This window comes from Gopherus flavomarginatus, chromosome 21, assembly GCF_025201925.1.
Source record: "Gopherus flavomarginatus isolate rGopFla2 chromosome 21, rGopFla2.mat.asm, whole genome shotgun sequence".
Classification (NCBI taxonomy): domain Eukaryota; kingdom Metazoa; phylum Chordata; order Testudines; family Testudinidae; genus Gopherus; species Gopherus flavomarginatus.
The window spans coordinates 5629174-5651017 of NC_066637.1; the positions used below are offsets into that span (position 1 = coordinate 5629174).

General features: G+C 39.3%; 1 protein-coding gene across 2 annotated transcripts in view; it reads left to right on the forward strand.

Annotated features, from left to right (window-relative positions):
• Positions 1–21844, forward strand: part of MORN1 (MORN repeat containing 1) — a 116314-nt gene that overhangs the window by 79627 nt on the left and 14843 nt on the right. For both annotated transcript variants that reach the window (XM_050931717.1, XM_050931718.1), the window contains exon 13: positions 19321–19394. In XM_050931717.1, coding sequence (XP_050787674.1) covers positions 19321–19394 — 74 coding nt within the window. The remainder of the gene's footprint in view (positions 1–19320; positions 19395–21844) is intronic.

Sequence of the window (21844 nt, forward strand, 5' to 3'; positions counted from 1 at the left end):
ATCAGAGATATGTGGTCACTGATTTTATTTTTCTTCAGTTACTTGGTATGCTGGGTCAAATTTGACTAAAGTTTACAATTTAATTAATTAAAACTAATTGAAATCTGTTTCTGAGATTTGATTGGAGCTGGTAATATAGCAAAATTTCTCAAGTGACTCAAACTGTAATGCTTTTTATATACATTTCATCTAACCTACATGACTTTGAAGAGTTTAGACAGGAGAGCATTTAATCAAGCCAAAAGTATAATCAGAAATTACATAGTCATGACTAAGATTCTTTTCATCTTTTTTGTCCCTGTAATTTCTTCATCCATATTCTGAGCAATAGTCTTGAATCAGTTGGGTATACTCTAAAACAACGTGCCTCACTTTCACAGAAGGATGTGCTTATAGTGAATGTCACTGCAGATTTCTCTCAATCACCATTATAGGCCAGAAGACCAGATTTTTGTAAAGTGGTAATTTATGAAGAAGTCTTAATCCACATCAGCAGATTGGTTTGATTCTAGAGGAACTGAATTAAAGTCTCATCCTACAACTCTAGTTGCTTGAGTAGTCCTCACTTGACTTAATTAAGTTAGACTTATTCGTGGGGATAGTGTTTGCAGGATTGGGCGCTTGCATTGCTATAGTAGTAACCTGTCTATACCTGAAAATGTCAACAAATTGTCTGTTTTTATACGCACACACACAATTTTACAATAGCTTTATTAATTGCTTTAGTTTATATAATAATGTCTTGTATGTAATCTTTAGCATACCGTAATGTTTTTTAGAACTAGTGATATAACATTTTTCCAGTGGCTGAAGGAGTGGTTTGTTAGAACTTGGAGGACAACAGTCAGAGAAAACAATTTTATTTCTATATTACATTTTATACATTGGACTTCCTCTATTGCATTGACACAGCTGTAGCATTTTATATGCAACTCTTCTCATTAAAAAGTATAGGTCATAGGCATGAGTTACATGCAAGTGGAAAGTTGGCTTATTTAATGCTCAAGATGTATCTTTTTTAATCTACTACTTATTTTAATATATTGTTTTAAATAGATTGGGCTCAGCTGTCAAGGGAGAGGGAGTTTGTTATTTTTCCATAGCAAAGGTCACTAAGCATCGGGGCAGTCAAGTGACTAGCCAATAAAATCTAAAATCATCTCTTAATTTTAGACTGCCATCTTCCTTTACTTAAAAGGACTCTTTTTTTCCCCCCCTTTCTTTTTGAGTAGCCTTGTCATTTGATTCATGAGAGAAATTCCTTGCATATTATAGAAATTCATAGCATGATAAGAGATCACTGTCATTTACTGAATAATCTTAAATTGTGTCTGCTGCTGAGAATGGGCCTGATTTAGTAAATATGGCCAGGGGCTTTATCCCACAATATATGAAAGTCCTGCAAGAATCTTTTCACTGGCTTGGGGGATGGGGCAAGAGAGGCGGAAGAAATGTCAACCTCTTTTATTGCTTATTCTCAGCAATCTTAATTACCTGTTTTGTGATGGAAAAATGCAACCACATGCAGAACCCAGTCGAGCACCAAGACCTAATCCAATCAGTCTGATGATGTATGCAGAAAGTTTACACAAAATGACCTTGTGCATAATTACTCATTTGACGGCTGTTAGTAAATGACACAAACGGAATCTGACACACATTGTAACACATTAATGAGCACCTATCTCCCCCCATCCTCTTCTGTACAGAAAAATGGTTTTAATTAAGACTTCCGTGATTAGTCATTTAATCAGTCATTAGCCCAATACAGATGGAGTCAATTAATTTTTTTTACACTTGAATAGACACTTGATGCTACTGCAAACCGTACAATCTATTTTTTAACATTGTATCATGGGCAATTGCTTCACAGTATATCTAGTCAATGTGTCACTCTTTTACAGAGACTGGGTAGCCACAACAGTATGTCAGTAGTACAATTGATATAGGGGTTTCTTATTGCACACATCCAGACTACATGGGCACAGGTTCAGCTGTGAACTCAGTGTGGTATTCCCTTCTCGGGGTTCATCCATTATTTATATTAACCTTAGTGGAATAGTCACCTCTTGAATCAGATATATACAGTAGCTCTACACTTCACACACCCCTGGCATGGGTATAAATAGCAATGTAGACAGCAAGGCACTGAACAGGTGAGCAAAGGCACACCTGAACCCTGTGACTATGTGCCATACACATGGCGAAGCAGGGGCTAAAAATAGCAGTGCAGTGTCCTGCTGCCGTCCTGTTGCCAGAGTCTTTCCCGACCAGAGGGAAAGTCTACAGCAGCAAGGAAAGACTGTGGCAGAGAAGAGACAATGGGGAAAGGCTCGAGCAGTGGGGAGCTGCCTCCATCCTGCCAGAGCCTTTCACTGACATAGGAAGGTACACGCCTCTGTGTGGGCGCAGTCTGCTTTTCACTGCAGCGTTTAGCTACACGTAGCCTTCACAACCACCACCAGAGTAGATGAGGCCACCGTGTCCTACTATAGTCATTAGGTAACACTCTTAAACTGAAAAAGGGATGGATCTTCAGCATAAGTGCATAGTAAATGATTCCATTCTATTCCACTTAACAATTTAAAAATTGCATAGAACTTGTCTGATCCTTTCATTGGGTGGTATCTATTGACTCGCTAAACAACACTGATTGTTCTTTACAGATGTCAATCTGTTGTGTTCTTGTTCTTCTGAAAAACCACAAAAATTTTGAGATTTCTACATATATCTGAGGGTTTTTCTCTGAGAATATATGGTAGACAGAACTGAGACTAAAGAAGATATAAATAGAGGATCAAGGTGCATTAGATTTCTACACTCTTTTTATTCTCTCTTAAAGCAGAAATCTTCACACTTAAGATGAATTAGTAACTGATTTTTAATGGATTAATGAGCATTACAGACTAAGTCCAGTGGTGACCTGAGTCCAGATCTGTGGCTGCAATGACTAGAGAAAATGTTCTTTGCCGTCAATAAGCCTAACTTCACATATGAAATTATTTGCAAATAAGGAGTAAGACCAACTATAATTAATTAAAAGCTGTTTTTTCAGGGAAATGTCAGTTGATGAAATTCTAGAATGAACAAATTATGGTAGGATTTAAAAACAGCAAGGCTATATCTTCTATCTAGTCTGTTATTTTCATTCTTTAAAAGTCTTCTTTCATGGAAAGGAAGGAGCCATTAAAAAAGACTGACATGGATATTGCACAGTTTTTAATCTACCAGTCTTTTTGCATGAATCATGGTCTATACTGAACATGCACTTATATAGCTGGGGTAAGTAATCAGATGGAAACATCCCCAAGTGGATAGATCACATGGAGTCCAATATCCACACCATACCTCTTACCTCTATTCTTACCCACTCAAAAAGGAGAGTGAGTTGTCCTGTTCCTCATTTCCCAAGATTGTGCAGTGTGTCCTGCTGTAGGGCACAGGTTCATACACCACCAGGGGGCAATGAGGTGGAACCAAGGAAGGTCGGGCACAATGCTGGGCAGCCTCCAAACGTGTGTGAATCTGCTCAGGAATTAATACAGTTTTCCAGGGGAGTTCCAGGAATGGCATCCTGTAGGGAGAGCACTATCAGCACAGTCTGGGTCCAGGAGGCAGTGGAGATTGCCTAGCCTCTAGCAGACCCATAGGGTCCAAGAGCTGGAGCTCCTGCTTCTGTGACTGGCGGGTGTAGAGTGGTGATGAAAATCTCACAGTAGTAGGGGAAAAAAGCACATTAAACTAAGTGTGTTTTTGTTTTGTCTGGAGAAGTATATAATGGAAATTTCTGAACTCTGTGTGTACTTGTAAGTCCTGGACCACCACTGCCCCTGCAATTCTAGAACAGATGTAGGGCTTCTGATTTTATGTTTTCACTGATTAACATGGATAAAGAGATTGATATAAATAATAAATACGAAGGAAAAAAACAACAACAAATAATGGAAAAACACCAGAAGCAATTACTCAGTTCATGTTGGTTTCACCTCTTTCCCACTGCATTTTGTTTATATAGATGTCCCTGCTCCCTGGCTTGTACCTCAGGACTTGTCTACATGGAGCAGAATATGAACTATGGGGGTATGATTTCTAAAGCTCACTAATGTGCTACACATTAGTTGGTTCAGATAGACCCTACTGGTGTGCATTAAAGGTTCCCTAGTGTGCTTTAATATAATGCTGTTTGAAACAGTACTGCGTTAAAACACCCTAGGGGACGTGCTAAACTCAGTGGCTCAATAACAAGCATACGAGGCTTAAACTAACATTTAGTCATCTTATATATACATTATAAAAATTAAAGTATATGCTATTTATATAAGAATTTTGGGAAGTACCTAAAAAATATTCTCATTACAGTATCAGAATCCTGAAACCCCCCAGTTTTGTGACATCTACACAGACCTCAAAAATTGCTAAAAATAAACCCTGAAAAATGAAATTAATAAACCCTGGAAAACAAGCTCTAATCATATGCCATACAGCTTACCAAGGAGAACAAAATTTATTGGGGATAAGATTTTTCAAAAGCAGCTAAAGGAAGTAGACCTTCCCCACAACTCCTGTTGACTTTCAGTGCGAGTTGGGTTTCTATTCCCCTAGGTGCTGTTGAAAACCCCACTCTAAGTTTTCAGTCATCAATAATTGTTTGATAAATTAGCACAGTTATTTGGTGAGTGAGGCAGTCCAGCTAGTGAATAGATCCAGAGCGTCAGATTCGGGGAGGGGGTGCAATCAGAATGTCTCCCACACAGTGACTCAATGGATTGCCAGCAAGATGGCTTGCACCGTGAAATGATAGGCTGGTATGTTAGGTGTATGCCACAAGAGCAACTGCAGATGGGAGTGTGAGGATGTTTGTGCAATCAGCCCAAGGTGCATTTGTGTATCTGGTATATGTTTGAAGGGCTGCTTACTAGTAAGTGAAGAGCTAGTAATGAAAATGACTGCATATACTGAAAAGACCATAAAAGGGGGCGCCCTGATAAAAGGCTAGACAGTGACACGGTGGATTTCAGCTAGGAAGGTTTATCAGTCATTGTCTGAAAAATCAACACAGTTATTTGGTGAGCGAGGCAGTCCATGTCCTGAAGAGAGGCAGAGCTCCAAACTGAGAGAGGGGAGTGGTTGGAATGGATACAAACATGCGCCTGGAATGACAGCCTAGGATAAGTAAAAGTGGAGAGCCCTGTAGGAGCCAGGAAAAACCTAAACTAAAGTGAGATCTCTCCCCTCTTCCAAAACCCCTTGTGGTTATTTGCACATCTGAAGCGAAAACTTAACAAACCAATGTAAATGTGCATAAGAAAACTTGCAACAAGAATCTACATTAACAGTAAATCCTTGCAATAGTTACAGTTTCTGCTCCATCGTGAAGTCCCCGCCATGCTGGAGGCACATGCTTTAGGGAGCTGTCCAGCCTCAATATTTGTGTGGCTTCCCAATAGGTCAGAGCCCTGCCATGTCAGTAGTTTGTTTTAATCTCTTCTTGGTGGGCTTTCTCATAGAGGCAAAAGAGAAAGTAATAGATTGATTTCTTTTTCTTTGTTTTTTCTTCTTCTTCCTCTTAAGAGAAGGTTTAAAGATTGAAAAATGAGTCCCGTCTTGTCTTAGCGAGGAATAATAAATAAAAGCAGGTGTGAAGGGTTGGAATTGGAAACAGCTGGATATGACGGATGTGATCTGACTTCTCTGGAGCTTCAGTCTTTAATCCCTGTGGCTCAGTGTGAATATTTCCCTCCTGATGCAATGCAGAAATAATAAATGAAACACAGCATATGGAGGAGTTCCTAAATCAGAAGGAGGAGGGAGGGAGGGAACCACAGTTAACTCCTTATCAGCCTGCTTTTCTACCCTCCACACCTCAGTAATCTTCTGCTGTGTGTGCTACCATTTCTGACTGAGTAAATGTCTGCAATAAGGAATTAGTTGCTAAAAGGGGAAAAGAAGACTGAAGAGGTATGTTGCTGTTTCAAAGCTTCTCCATAGAAACCCCGGGATATTGTATGTTGCAGTTAAACATCTTTTTAAAGTCAGTGTTTGTATTATTTATTTAATGATGTGTAATGGCCCCTTAGCCACACCATCTGGATACTTCTTACCTTATTGGAAACACCCACTGCTGTACTGACAATGTAAATCCCAATAACAACCACCTTACTCCTTGCTATTACAAATGATCTAATTGTCAATCAAAAGCTTGAACAAACAGATAGGACTCACTCTGTGCCTAAAGGTTTGCCAAACCATGGCTCTGACACACTGCCAGATGGAGCAAATTCCAGAGGATTGGGCCATCCACCAAAAACATCCTGCCACCTACCCTGGAGAACACAGTCCAAAGAATGAATAGCAAGAGCAGCTCAGCAGATCAGAGCCATCATGGTGGTACCTAGGGAGGGAGGCAAACTCAGATAACGGGATCCGAGACTTAAGGTTTTATATATTATAACCAATATCTTGAACTGCATCTAGAAGTGATCAGGTAACCAATGCAGAGCATGGATCACTAGTGTTATGTTAAATATCAGAGGGGTAGCCGTGATAGTCTGGATGTGTAAAAAGCAACAAAGAATCCTGTGGCACCTTATAGACTAACAGACGTTTTGGAGCATGAGGTTTCGTGGGTGAATACCCACTTTGTCAGTCGCATGTTATGCTGTTATGATGGCTAACTTCACTCAAGAGACAAGCCAGTGCATTTTCACTACTGGAAATTTCCACATGTTTATCACTGGTAGCATCAAGCAGCAGTCTAGCTGTGGAGTTAGAAAGCTATAGATCACTGTGGTAAGATCTGTATTAAAAAGGAGTGTCTTGTCTGGCTCAGGTTATTACGGTGATAACTAAGCACTAAGGGCTTGGCTACACTCAAAACTTCAAAGTGCTGCTGTGGGAGCGCTCCCGCAGCAGCGCTTTGAAGTGCGAGTGTGGTCTTGGCACCAGCGCTGGGAGAGTGCTCTCCCAGCGCTGCAGGTACTCCACCTCCCTGTGGGGATTAGCTTGCAGCTCTGGGAGCCGTGCTCCCAGCGCTGGGGCACTGTTTACACTGGCGCTTTGCAGCGCTGTAACTTGCTGTGCTCCGGGGTGTGTTTTTTTCACACCCCTGAGCAAGAAAGTTGCAGCGCTGTAAAGCACCAGTGTAGCCATGGCCTAACATTTCTAACCTCTGAGACGATAACAAGGGGATAAAGGCAATATGTGGCATCACTGTGTCTGGGGAATCTACCTATCTCCTTACTTATACCACACTCATCACCATAGTGTCCGATAAGCAGGAGTGGATTGAATTAGGATATTGTCAGGACTGTCTGATGGTTAGAGGCAGGCCTGGGTTCTACTGCTGGGTCTGCCAGTGTCTCTTTCATGGACCTCAAGAAGTCACTGAGGCCCAACTCCTCAACGATTGTTAGGCACCTAACTCTCATTGAAATCAATGAAAGTTGGTTGCTGTGATGGCAGCTGCTTCCCATGCTCATCCTGAAGGGGTTAATGTAGGCCATATGAGCCAATTAACCTATTAGGCTGCAGAGGGCAGGAGATAGAAAAGCTGAGAGGAGAGCCCTGATTAAGGGAAGCTCACTTGTGCAGGAACAGGTGGGGCTTCTATAAAACCAGGGAGCTGAAAGCAGAAAGGAGGCTGCAGGGAGGAGTGCTGCAGTCACTGTCCCTGGGATAAGAGAAAGGGATTTGGACCCAAGAGGAGGGGGTTTGCTAGCAGACCCGGGAGATAGGAGGTTAGCTAGAAGGGTGAGGAATGCGAGCCTGGGTTAGGCAAAGTACGAAGTAGTCCATGGGAGCAACAGGAAGGTTTGTGCTAGTACAGATCTTACCTGCTGGAGATACAGCCCCTGGAATGGAACCCAGCGTAGAGAGTAGACCTGGGTTCCTCTGCCAGCCACTGAATTAGTGGCACGGTCTGGGTAGTGAATTTGAAGACTGTCTGGGTCTATTTGTTCTAGCCACCAAGGGAGTGGATTGGCGAAAGCAGTGGAACTGCCTGGGATGGTGGGAAAGACTGATAATGCTCTGGAATGGGAGGACTCTTGTGGCTTGTCTGGAGGGCTAAGCCATGAAGACTGAAAGAGTGAGACAATGGACCAACGAACCACGAGAAGAGGGTGTCAGGCTGGTAGGGCTAATCCCCAGATGTGGCCAGTAGGAGGTACCACCTGCAATGAGTAGAGGCTCCTGTGACAGGTGCCGAAATACCTTTGAAAAAGTGGGCCTGATCCTCTCTTGGACTCCACGTGAAAAATAGATATGATATACTTACCTACTACACAATGGTTTTTGTTTCTATGTCTGTAAAATGCTTTGAATCCTTGAATGAAAAGTGATGGGTGAATGCAAAGAATTATTATTTATTAAGAAAGCTGCAGTGAATGCCCTTTCTTGAGAATTGGTGTTTGGATTCTTTTCCCCTTGTCAGTTATGTTCCCAGAAGCACGGTAGGATTTTTCAGAGGTTGTCTCACAGTCTATCTAGCCAAGCAGAATATTTTGAAGGGCACTCTACTCCTGGCAATTTTGTCACAGCTTCCAAACAGATTCTGCCAAAAAGGAAATTGTAGGAACTGCTGTTGTAGATGGCATAGTCATCGGTTTATAACAGGGAGTCAGTAGCAAGAATTCATTATACATTCATGCAGCTGCAGATAAAGAGCACCTGAAATTGGATGTCCTGCTCCAGACATCTGTGGTCCTGCTTTATTAGATGTCATTAGTATCATCCTGTGCCAGGGGCTGGAATTATTGCACACATTAGACCAGGGGTTCTCAAACTGGGGGTTGGAACTCCTCAGGGGGTCACGAGGTTATTACATGGGGGGTCGCGAGCTGTCAGCCTCCATCCCAAAACCTGCTTTGCCTCCATTATTTATAATGGTGTTTAATATAAAAAAGTGTTTTTAATTTATAAGGGGGGGGTCACACACAGAGGTTTGCTATGTGAAAGGGGTCACCAGTACAAAAGTTTGAGAACCACTGCATTAGGGCATCTAATTTTTCCCCCCCTACAGAGCCTTGGTTCTGTACAGCAGTTGTGACTAGCAGTTAGAGCAATAGACCTGGAACCCAAGACTCCTGGGCTCTATTCCTAGGTTTGTTTATTGACTTACTGTGCAAACATAAGTCGTTTAACCTCTCTGTCTATTTCCCTCTCTAGAAATAATAACATAATAAATACCCACCTCAAGGAGAGATTGAAGTTTAAATAATTATAGGTGATTCTTTGTTTAAAGGCCTGTTATAACTCAAAAAAGAGTAACCAGTTTTGGTGAAACTTTCAAAACCATTCTCCCTACCCTCCCATGAGGAAATGCACCTTTGGACTGAGATTAGGCGCAAGAAAGTTAATCTGTAAAGGAACATTATTTGGACAGCAGTGGTTTTCAAGTTAAGTTCCTGGCTACTGTGGTGTCATTCTCTGTGGCAGAAAAACTAAGATGTTTATTAGCTAGAGGGAGATTTTCAGCAGCTTTAAGAGGAGTTAGGCACCCAATGGGAGATGGATGCCTAACTCCACTTAGTAGCTCTGAAAATCTCTCTCTCAGCTATCTTCAAGAAGCGATAATTGTTTAAAATGTAAATCAGACAGTGTTGGTTATGTTTTTGAACAATCTCTTTCTGCTTTTGGAATCTGACATCTAAATATTAGCAGGTCACCTTTTAAGAATCACCACAATGGAGGATTCTGCCCCTGATCATTTGGAGCTGGCAGTGCTGCAGCTCTGAGCATCAGTAGCAATGTGTTTGCACGGTGTCGGAAGTCCTGGCTCTCCATGCCAAAGAATTATGTTTGAGGATGAGGGCCAGTAGATTCACTGTTCAGTGTTACAGTTGTGCTGGCCCCTTCTTCCTAATTTGTTAACTTTGTTTGTACTTCTGCTTTCTTTTTTAAAGCAGGGCTTTGAAAAGTGCTCAGTGTTGGCTTAACCCTGTTCCCACTGATGTCAATGGGCTGTTTCTCAATGTCTTGGTGAAAACAGATTTAGGACTTCTGGAAATTCCACCCCAATTATCCCCACAAAATAGCCTTCTAAAAGAGATACAGTATACCCCTTCTCCAAGGTCTCTGGCCTGCCTTCCCCACTCTGGGGTCACTTGGCCCCCAACTTTGATAGCTAGTACCTTTCATCTGTGCAGGATCTTAAAGCTTAGCTACATTTCAGTGCTTGTATCTCTGCAGCTCTAAAAGCTTTCTGCAGTCTTGAACCTTTGCCTTAGCTCACAGCTTCCACTGATGGGAATCAAGAGGGTTGTGTCATAATATGTACCATGTCATCCACACACATTTTTATTCTTCCCCAGGACAGCAATAGAGCTCAGTGTGTGTGTGGAAAAAAGTTTTATGTTACAGATTCTTTACATATTGCCCAACAATCAGGTAGTGACAAGTTTAGGCATTTTGAATATGATGGCAAGAGCTTTTAGAATTGGGCACAAATATTGATAAGCATGTATAACCACCAGTATCAATAGTCTAGCTAGGAGGTGCAGAAGAGGCTTACATAGCTGCAGCATTACACCAGGATAGAAAACTGTCAGGAACTGCCATAAATGTAGTTGACACCCCACAATACATACTGAATTCCACATAGGCTAGGAGTGGGACCTGTGTTGGATACTGTTAACAGATAGACTGTTGCATTTGGTTAGATGAAGATATGTAAATTAATCCCTTGCAGGAACTAATTAAGATTTCTGTATCTAACCAAATGCAATAGTGTATTTGGAGTGTGCTTTAGCAGGCCAGGAGGAACCAGACTCTGCTCCCATTTATACCTGTGCCACCAAACTGAAGTCAAATTGTGATCCAAAGTGACTTCATTGCAGGGGCACTCCAAAGATGAGGTAAGAATCTGACCCAAAGTCTGAAGTGAAAGCAATTCAGTTTCATTAAAATGAGTTGCATAGTGGAAACCAAAGTGCCATGTCAATCCACAGGCAGTTAATTTTCTCATTGACATTCTCTCTAACTTGAAGGAACCACTCCTTCTCAAATGCCATCCATCCTAATGGAGATCCAAACTCTCCTAAGAAAAATGAATAATTTTAAACTGAAAATGTACAAACTACATTGTGAGCAGCGCAGAGCATATTCATGTTTCTAAAGTGTATGATGTCATTTCATTAGCTTGCAGCTGTAAAACCTTATTTCCTAGAATTCTTTATTTTATTCATAGATTCATAGACTCTGGGACTGGAAGGGACCTCGAGAGGTCATTGAGTCCAGTCCCCTGCCCTCATGGCAGGACCGAATACTGTCTAGACCATCCCTGATAGACATTTATCTAACCTACTCTTAAATATCTCCGGAGATGGAGATTCCCTAGGCAATTTATTCCAGTGTTTAACCACCCTAACAGTTAGGAACTTTTTCCTAATGTCCAACCTTTAGATTTTGTTTATTTGTAAATGTAGCTGTATGCAGCTCTGGACATATATACTGAAAGTAAATTATAAAACATACAAACTAGGAGTCAGGTTGTGAACTAATCCTAAACTTGATGGCTCTGAATTGCCACTTGCAAGTCACCTGACTTAAATGGCATCCATAGGGGGTCTCCTGCAATTCCCTGATTCGGTGCTGCGTGGCCCTAACTTTATAGATTAAAACCAATACCTTGAATCTGAATTTTTTGTTCTTGTACTTATTCCTTTTCCCATCCTACAGTCAATTAGCCAGTCCATTAATTTGCAGTTCATACAGTGACACACATTCTAAGGCCAGAAGGGACAATTGTGATCATCTAGTCTGACCTCCTGTAGAACTCAGGCCATAAAACTTCCCCAAAATAATTCCTAGAGCTGAGCTTTTAGAAAAACATCCAATCTTGATTTTAAAAGGGTCAGTGATGAAGAATCCACCAAGGTTCTACATTGCAAGCATCTGTACACAAGATGGCCAGATCTTCAGCTGATGTAAATCAGCATAGCCCTATTGGAGTCAGTGGAGTCATGCTGATTTATAATAGCTCAGGATCTGGCCTATTGGGTCTAATTAAAGCAGAAACCTAGCTACTATGGAGAATAGTCAGAGCCAATCAAATCTGCATTTTTACAGGTCTGCGGGTTACATTTTCAAACCAGTGTGCAGAGAATTATTTGCACAACTCTTGTTCCCTGAACACAATGTTGAAAATTTACCCTAAGTGTTTCAGTAGCCATCATCTGTGAGGACTTAGAGTGCCAGAGAGAGAGGTCACAACAAAATAAAAACCTGCCCCTTGAAAGATTTAACTTGAACCGCAGGGAAAGTTAAAAGTGGAATGCAGATTTTTGTCTGTCGTAAGGGAATTGATAGTTTACTCAGAAGAATTAAGGCAATATTATTCAAAGCTTTATAGGCAAGTACTGTACAAACATTGTGAAAGCAATTAAATATCTAATAGCAGCCCAATTAAGTTATTTTTATTAATAGATGATGAGATATTGGTAGAGTTTATTTGTAGCCAGCGGTTTAAGTACATCCTAAAAGGTTACATACTGTAGCAAAGAATTTAAGTAATCTAGGAGGGTAGCAAACTATGCTTATAAATAATCATTCAATCTGGATTTTTTTAAGAGGCACAAATAAAAATGAAGCATTCCGCTAAGAAATGGGCAATACATTGACTCTCAACATATACTTTCAGCTTCAGAAATGTAATCTACAACGAAAAACCAAAGAAAAATTAACATTAAAATTATGAGTTGGCTAAAAGAGTAAAATCATTGCAATCCTTTAAAAGGTTCTACAAGGGTAATGGTATAGCCCAATAGCCTGCGCCAGTCTGTGCAGTCTGATCTGAATAAACCAAAATGTGTGGTCTGCGTGCTTGTTTGTAGTCACATTCAGTTTCAACACAAGTTAACAGTGAATCTTTATCACCTTTCAGTTTGCTCCCGTATCACAATGGATACCTGCTTTGTGAATTTTTTGCAGTATTTGCTGCATGATGTTTTCAGCAGGAGACAGCATTTGGAAGACTGTTAAGTATTGACAATCTGCCAGTATTCAAATTATTCTGTTTTACATCTCTCCTGATAGAGCACCTTAGCAGGTCAAAGATGGCCCCATCTAGTCAGCAAGGGGTTTTCTGCATCGCTGTGATAATTAAGATTGTGTTTCCAAATTAAAACACCCAGAGGACAAGTTGAAGTGATGAAGAGCACAGCTGAAATACTGAGCCCATTAGGAATCCAGAGTGTGTTTGAAAACGATCACAAGAACACCTGCCTATGGTTACAAACTGAGAACCTGATCTGTACCACTTACTAGGCTCCAAGAGGGCTTGTCCTAAATAAATTCAAACTGAACAAGGCAGTCCCAGAGAGGCCTCCAAACCAAAAAAAAAAAAAAGGCAGTTAGTAGTTTCTGGGTCAAAAGTTGCCAATAGATTTTAGGGATACATTTTCAGTGTAATACATGGGAATAGTATGAATATATGTCATTAACAAGTAAAACGTATTGTGTATGCATAGTAACTACTATACAACACTTTATGTTTATTCCCTAGTAACAGCAGCAAAGACAATTGCTTCCCTTCCACACATATTCATAAGTCACTCCTGATCTGTCACAGAGCTAGCTCCATTTTTCAGGGTGATTTAACTACACTATCTGTTAGTGATTTCTTATGACTTCTTTATTTTTTTTAATTATTATTAAATATAAATATTGCTATTAAACCACATAGCAAATATCTTGACCTAACAGGATATGTGCAAAAGCACATGCAGAAATAACGTACATTTTGACAATTTGCCATAATATTAAAGCACCAGAGGACAAGTATTTATGGTGGACCTAAACCTGTTGATGATTTCACTTGAAGTTGATTCTTCACTGAAATTGAAATATTTAATCTAGGAGGAGAATAGCAAATTTAGCAGGCTTAGCATTAGTTGGATCACCATGGAGCAAGAAGTGATTTCTTCAAAACCAACCTGGCTTTAATGGGAAATCACTGATGCTAGACAAGTTTCCAACATTAATTCCAACTGGACATCAAAGAAGTATACTTTCTCAGCAGTGTGTGGGAGATGTGTAAAATCCATCATATCATTTGTTGTTGTGATTTGTATGTGTGCAAGCTGAATGCTTATAAAAATTTAACCCAGAACATTCAAACCATGTCTATATCAAAAGTAAAAACAAAGCTATTCAGAATCATATTGTCATCTTGGGGTAATGCACGGAAAGCAGCAGAAGATGAACTTAAAATAACTGCCCAGCTATTTACCTGTTCAAGTCCACATATCAGATCCTTTGATTTTTAGAGTGCGTATTGATGACAACAGGATAATAGAATAGGACCATGCTCTTACACTCTGCAATTATGCAGAATTTAGGGATACTGTTGCTTTTCTGCAGAAGTGGTGGAAGCAAACGAGTCCTGTTTCTAAAAGGAAGAGCGCTCAGAAATTTCCCCAAAAGACTTTTATATCATCAATTTTACAAGCATCTGACTCCATTGACATACATGGGGTTTCACCTGATTTATCTCTGTGTTACTGAGATGAGAATTAGACTGGTTATCTGTACAACTATTCCTCATCTTTGGAGAAAGATTCTATTTATATTATTGGTGTTTTCCAGAGAAGTGATCCTGCCTTGTAAGGGGCTCAGGGTTAATCTTTTGACTTTATGTTTCTGCCCACCAAGAGAGAATCCTCCTATTTGGGACAAAGTTTGCAATGAGTAATGCATCAAACTCAGTTTCTTTGTTTGTTCATGGAATATCTGTGAGCAGATTGTGATTCTCACATGTATTTGCTACTTGAAAGCAAAGCGTTCATAACATTTTTCTAAAATTATTTAAATGTCTGTAGATTGATTGTTAACACTTACGTGCTTGAACTGTGTTCCTTAGTTATAATTGGCCAGACAAATCACGTGACTTAGCCTCTGCTCTCTGCATAGATACTGGGAGAAGCACTCTCAGCACAAATTTTTGCATAGCTGAATTTAAAATTCAGGGTCAGTAAATACCTGCCAGACATGACTCTGCCATTCACTTTCAGCAAATGTTTGAGCCAATACCACTGAGTTGCTCATAGTAGGAGTGTGTGTGGCCAAAGTGAACTCATTTAAAAATCTGAGTGCAAGTTAACTGAAAGTCCCCCTCCCACAAAAGTTCTGTATTCACCTAACTCAAGATATAGTACTGGACCTGAAGCAGAAATGACCCCATCCCTTCTACCCAAGCTTTTGCTTATGGGAGAGTCCACAGAGGAAAAAAACATTCCCCCAGAGAAGCTCTTCTCAACCACAGTGAGCGAGTGAGGGCTACAAGGGATTTGTACTGCCATTCTCTCCCATCTCCATTGCTCATGTGTACAGTTCTCTCAGGCCTGAATTATGTTGTTTTTGTTGTTTTTAACTAAACTTGGTGGCTTGTTCTAATACCTTTACTGTGCTGTATGCAATGCATTACTACTAAAGTTTTAACAGACAAAGAGGGAATGATACTCCAGTTCTAATTAAAGAAATAGGCTTCTATTGCTAACAGGCTCTTTCCCTCCGCTCCAGTATTAAGGATCAATGGGCTGTCACATGCATGTCTTTTTAATACATGCCAGCTGAGATGACATTAAAGTGATAGAATGATCACTATAATCAATGCAATTCAAAAGAATTTTGTGGCTTAAACATGAACTTGACTTTCCTCTGAAATTCCTTCTTTAAAAGTAACATTATCGGAACAGCAAAGTACAAGGTTGCATTTTGGTTTGAAAAAAATACAACCTTGGGATGGCAGAATTAAAAAAAAAATCTTCATGTAGCTGTAGGTTTTCTTATTTAACTTATATTTTAAAGCAATTCAAAGGACCTCTGTATTTATTCGTAGTGCCATACTAGACTGAATCAAAAAAGATTCTCTGGTGGAAGGAAATCATACTGAGCTGCCCAAAGAGAAGAGCTAGCAGAGGAGGCATCCTCAAGTTTTTATTTCCATAGTAGTGGTGTATTAAACCATGCAAATTGACACTGCAGCACATAAAAATTATTCATTCTACTCCAAGGCAGCTGTAATTGATCTTTCTTTGCCCTTAAAACATGAAAGTATTGCTTGCCTGAACGGAATGAGCATGTGTGTATTGCTGAATGCCAATACAGGTAATACCAAACAGGCTTATCAGTGTCACTTGAAATTATAAGCTAGTATGTTTTGGCCTCTCCATAAGCACATTCTCTTTGGCCCCGTACAAGCAGATGCATCTATTAAAGAGACAATCATGTTGATGCTGCAGTATACAATTACAGCATGGAAAACAAAACACAAAAGGAACAGCTTAATTTTGAGCTAATGGAATCCATACATACCATTGTTTTCATATTTTAATAAGTGACTTTAAAATCTACTTACACACAATGCTTTTGAACTCTTTTTTTTTGTTCTGGGTTTATTTTTTCAAAGCCCTAGAGGTTTTGTAAAAACTCTTAGGATTCTTGTAAACCCTTTTATTTCTCTTAAAGTTGGCAGACTGACAGGCTTTAGTTATTCTTAGTGCTAAATTATTTATCTTCCTTTCCCCTCCTAGCCCTGACTTCTGAATCTTTAACTTGACTCTTGGGCTATATCTGGGGCTTTTTTCCATTTAAAATAAAGCAGTTTTCATCTTTTGTCTTTAATTTTTTATCATGAAAATTGTACATGCAAAGTTTGAATATCTAAGTATCTTAAAGGTGCAGTGTCTGGATTTTTTTTTAAGTGTCATTTTCAGTAGACAAACCTTACTACATAAAGGACAATTTCAAATTTAACTTGTTCATGACAGCTAGTTCACCATCTGAAATCATTGCAGCAGTTGAAATTTTTTAGGACACCAGTACCATCTTATATAATGTATGCTAGATCAGTCCCAGGGCTATTTCCCCACAAGTCATAAATAAGAAAAAAAGTTACTAAGCCTTTCTTGACAGTATGTATCTTGATATTGTATGATGATAAAACAATAGAATTTGCTATGCCGGAACATACATTTGATCCTTCAAATCCAGCATCCTGCTGAGCCTATTGTTACAGCTCTACTTAGTTTGAGCATATCACTGGGAAGTGATTAATATACTTTAATGAGACTTAAGCACATGCCTAAGTACTTTGCTGAATAGGAATATTATTACTCAAATGCTGAAAGTTATGTACTTTCCTAAGTGCATTGCTGAACTAGGGCCCTAATGACTTCTGGTGGGGAAGTAGGAGCACATAAACTCTGTAGAAGCAAAGATCTTTTCCTGCGAATGTCACTAGTGTTGGAAAAATAGTAACCAGAAATACAGAAAATATTAAATAAACATAACTATAACCTAAAAAACAGTTTTTCAGAGTTAACCGTAGATGTTGATGGATTTTAATGCATATAGCTCCCAGTGCACAAAAACAGGAATATAGCATACTCCCTTGAATGTAAATAACATATTTAGCATTTTAAGGTAGATAGTTTTGTAGTCTGCAGGGTTATATTTTACACTTGTGATCAGTGCAAGACCTGTTAGGTTGATATTTTGAAGAACTGTCTTACTTTACTTTGCGTTTTTGGTGCTATATAAGTAAAGAATGTAAGAGCAACACAGACAAAAAATATTAAATCTCTTTTTGGCGGTAAGAATAAGCATTGCCAAAATACATATTATTTGAAGAATTCCCCCAAATCAGAAACACATATTGTCCAGATTAATAGAAAAGAAATGGAGTATTTTGTATTCTTAGCCTAACCCCTTATTTACAGTTATCTTAAAATATTCTGACATTTAACACAAATAAACTATTACTAGGTTTCCAAAGCAGAGATCTTGGGTCTCTCTGGAATTGCTTGCTTTTGGTGGCAGCTTGTTTTTAGATGATTCTGGAGCTGGTGTGGATTCTGAGTTTTGTTTGGAAGTTGGCATTAATTTTGTATGTAAAAGTGCTACTTCTGGTTATATAATTTAGTCTGGAGGTGAGCTATGTTTTTTAGGTTAGTTAATGAAACTTGTGTCTTCTTGGCTACTTCAGTGCTTTGCTACAAATCTTCTAGCTACTGCTCTCCAAGTTTTTTAATTGGTAGGAAATTTAGTAGCTAAGACCCTGATTCAGCAGAGCACTTAATCACATCTTTAACTTTTAAGCATGTATTTAAGTTTAGCCCTATTCAGCAACACAAACTCCTATTGACTTAAGTGTGACTTAAATATGCTTAAGTGTTTTGCTGAATCAGGGTCTAAATTAGTTGCTAGTTCTAAGTCTTTTGTCATGTTACCCCATTTTGTTTCCTTTTCAACGTGTAGCATGTCCATGTGCAGACTGCCAGTTAGGGCTCTGATTCAATAAAGCAAGAAAGTACATGCTTAAGTACATGAATAATCATATTGACTTCAATATAGAACTTACGCACCTCCTTAACATTAAGCATCTGCTTATGTGCTTTCCTGAATAGGGATGCTTTCCTCAATCAGGGTCAATATGCTTAAAATTAAGCATGTGCTTAAGTACTTTACTGAATCAGGGTGTAAAGAATCACATACATTTGCACATCAGCTAGATACTTGGTTGGTGTAAATCAGTGGAGCTATAACTATTTGCGCAATCTGAAGGTCTGGCTCTATGGGTCTGATTCTCCACTGCCTTCAACCTTATGCATTCATTTACACCGGTGCAATGTGGGCACTTTGTAGGAATTGAGTTACTTTGGTTAATAGTATATTGGAATCATCAACCACTTTTAAAGGTAACCTTGCAAAGTGCACAAAGTAAAACTTGAGGTACCAACAAATACAAACTGAAAGGATCAAGTGTATCAGGTATGAGCTCTGTTATGAGATAGCTGTAAAGTGGTAAAAGCATTCTGAAAATCAGTGTGCACATGAGCCTATGGCGGTTTGATCCTTCATTATGGAAGTTTTGGTAATTATTTCAGTGGGAGCAGGATTGGACTTGTAAAGCACACCTTTGCTTCTGATTTCCTCTAGCCAGTACTGCCTTGATGCTCAGGCCAAGTAGAGTATGTGAGACTAATCGTATTAAATCTAGGGTTTTTGCTTTCTTTTAATGTTCTTATTTTTCCCAAGTCTTGGAGTGTCTCCTTGAAAAGTGGTTCAGAAATGTAAGTTTGATTGATGGCTTTTTTGATTGCTCTATTTGTGAACGTACTTAAGATGGAGATATGTGGGTGGCTGTTTCAAATGCTGCTAGTGGATATGCTATAGAAAAATTAGAAACTGGATAAAGCAGTAGTAAGTCTATTGTAACAGACAGTCCTGTATCTTGTAATGGTGGCTATCCAGCTCTAATTTCTGAGTATCATTATCAGTAGAAGTGTTGTGATAGCTATGCTTTTTTCCTGTGTTCTGCAGGTCTGAAGTGACAGCGAAAGAGTGCAAGTCAAAACAGGATCAGCACTCCATGAAGAACTCTAGGGTATTGCCAGGTAAGGATTTCTAGCTGTCTGCGTTACCATACACATTAAGTGAAGTGTTTTGGAAGCTGAGTAGCAGTATAATGTCAGGATCAAAATAACTAGGTCATGATGATGATCATGACCACTTGTTTTTAGTACATTTTCAGACCATTAAGTGGCAGGCTACTCCTAATTTCCTAGGGCTTTGTTTTAAAACACATAATATCTTCAGCATTTTGTCTATCAAAAAATTATAATAGTTTTGGGTTCCTCCAAAGTGAATCATGATTCTCTTGTTCTTAAATCACTGTTTGTTTGGTGTCCTCCATAACAATTATGATTTATCTTGGATCTGGTTATAAGCAAGGTCATGGAAGCCTTTTAACCTCACACTCTCAGTGACACCAAAAAGAAAACAGAATCACATATGGAAGGGAGCTCTCATAGTAGGAGCTTACTTTAAAAAAATTCAGTGGTTGTGGAGGTGTAGCAATAGCATGGTGATAGACCAGGAAATCTGCATTTGAAGAGATGTTTGCCCTTTCAACCACACTGAAGTAGAATAAGCAATGTATTCTGCTATCTCATGATCTCCTGAGAGATCAGATCTCATGATCTCTTGGGGCTAGATCCTTAGCTGATATAAATAATCTAGCTGAGTTGAATCAGTGGAGCAACACCTATTTACACAAGCCATGGAGTTGGCCCTTGGTGTCCAAGGTGTGTTGGTACGGTGACTGGAGGCAGCACATTATGACCTCCCGATTGAAGGTGAAAGATTGAGGAAGTGTCTTACTGAGATTGGAAAAGATGGGAGAGACTTTTTTTTTTCATATGCTGTAGATAGTTACATTTTTCATGTTAAAAACCAAGTATTCATTATCGTATCCATTTATAAAAACTATTCTTGTGAGTGTTCACCAAAAAGATTGTTGCTATCCTAGTACTCTCACTCTTCTGCTGAAAGTGAAAGATGCTTCTGCAGTTCCATGCTTAAAGCTTCCCAGGCACAGGGACTCAGTGATTAAACGGAAGACCAATTTTTATTAACTACTGTTCTGTTATCAAAGATGTGCATTTTTAAGAGTGAAGGTAATTAACCATTGGAATAGATTGCCAAGGCCTGTGGTAAATTCTCCATCACCTGGAGTCTTTAAACCTGGATCGGATGTCTGTCTAAATTATTCTATAGCTCAATTGTACCAAGTCAGACTATATGATCATAATGGTCCCTTCTACTTAAAAATCTATGTATCTGTGAATTTTAAAATACACAAAAGAATAGCTGTTTCAAAACTTATCTGATTGATCTTGCATATTATAATTCTGACTTTATTGACTCTGTCATTGAAGAGACAGATTTCAGCTCCTGATTTGGCTGGTCTACTGAAAGGATCATTGTCATCTGCAATATTTTCTTTCGTGTGTCTATTTCATTTTTATACTCATTACTATAAAGCTATAACGTTCTTTTTCATGTTTGAAGTTGGTGACCTCTGAAGGTTTTTGCATCTCTGAAAGTTTCATTAATGAAAAAATATTAGGTATCATATTCTGGAAAGCTTATGGCCCATTAACTTATGTCTATTAATGGCTGAAAAATTCATAAACCTTTACATAATGATTTTCTTTAAGTACAGTAGTATTAGTTTTTATGATAATTTTACTGATATTTATGATCCACAAAAATGTCCATTGAAAAGAGAGAGAATCACATAGGAAGCCTAATTTGTAGATACATTAATAGCATATAGTAATTGTTGCAGTCTCTATTAAAGATTAAGGAAGTTACAAAGCCTGTCTTTATAAACTGAGAATAATTCTGTGTAAGGAAAGTTATATTATTAATGGTGGTTTGATGTGATTTCTTGGGGAGCTGCATAATTCATTAATAAATTCCATTCATCTTCTTTATGGTTTGAAAATATTTGTATCTGTACCATCGTGACCTGATTACAGTCCCTTTTTGTCTGTTTGCAGTTATCCTGTGCTTCACACTGATGTTTTTAAAGCTCAGAAATTAGTAGCAAATTCAGTTGCTTTCAGTACAGGAGACTGGTCTGAAGAAACTCAGAGTTTGACTTGTTTGGGACCCACTCATCCGTGATCTGATATCAATGGGAGTTCAGAGCATTTGGCACACACCAAGACTGGGCTCTTAGAGACTGATCCAACAAACGCTATTTCATGTGCTTAACTTTACTTATAAGAGTAGCCCCACTGAAATCTATGGGACTGTTCATGCAAAAAAATTGTGCATATGTTTACGTTTTTGTAGGATCAGCAGTGTAAAGCTGGGCTGGGCAAACAGGGCCGGCTCGAGGCACCAGCTCAGCAAGCAGGTGCTTGGGGCAGCCCAGGGGAACGGGTGGCAAGTCGGGCTTTTTGGCAGCAATTCAGCGGCGGGTCCCGCAGTCCCTCTCGGAGGGAAGGACCTGCTGCCTAATTGGCAGCGAAGAAGAAAGCAGCACGCTGGAGCT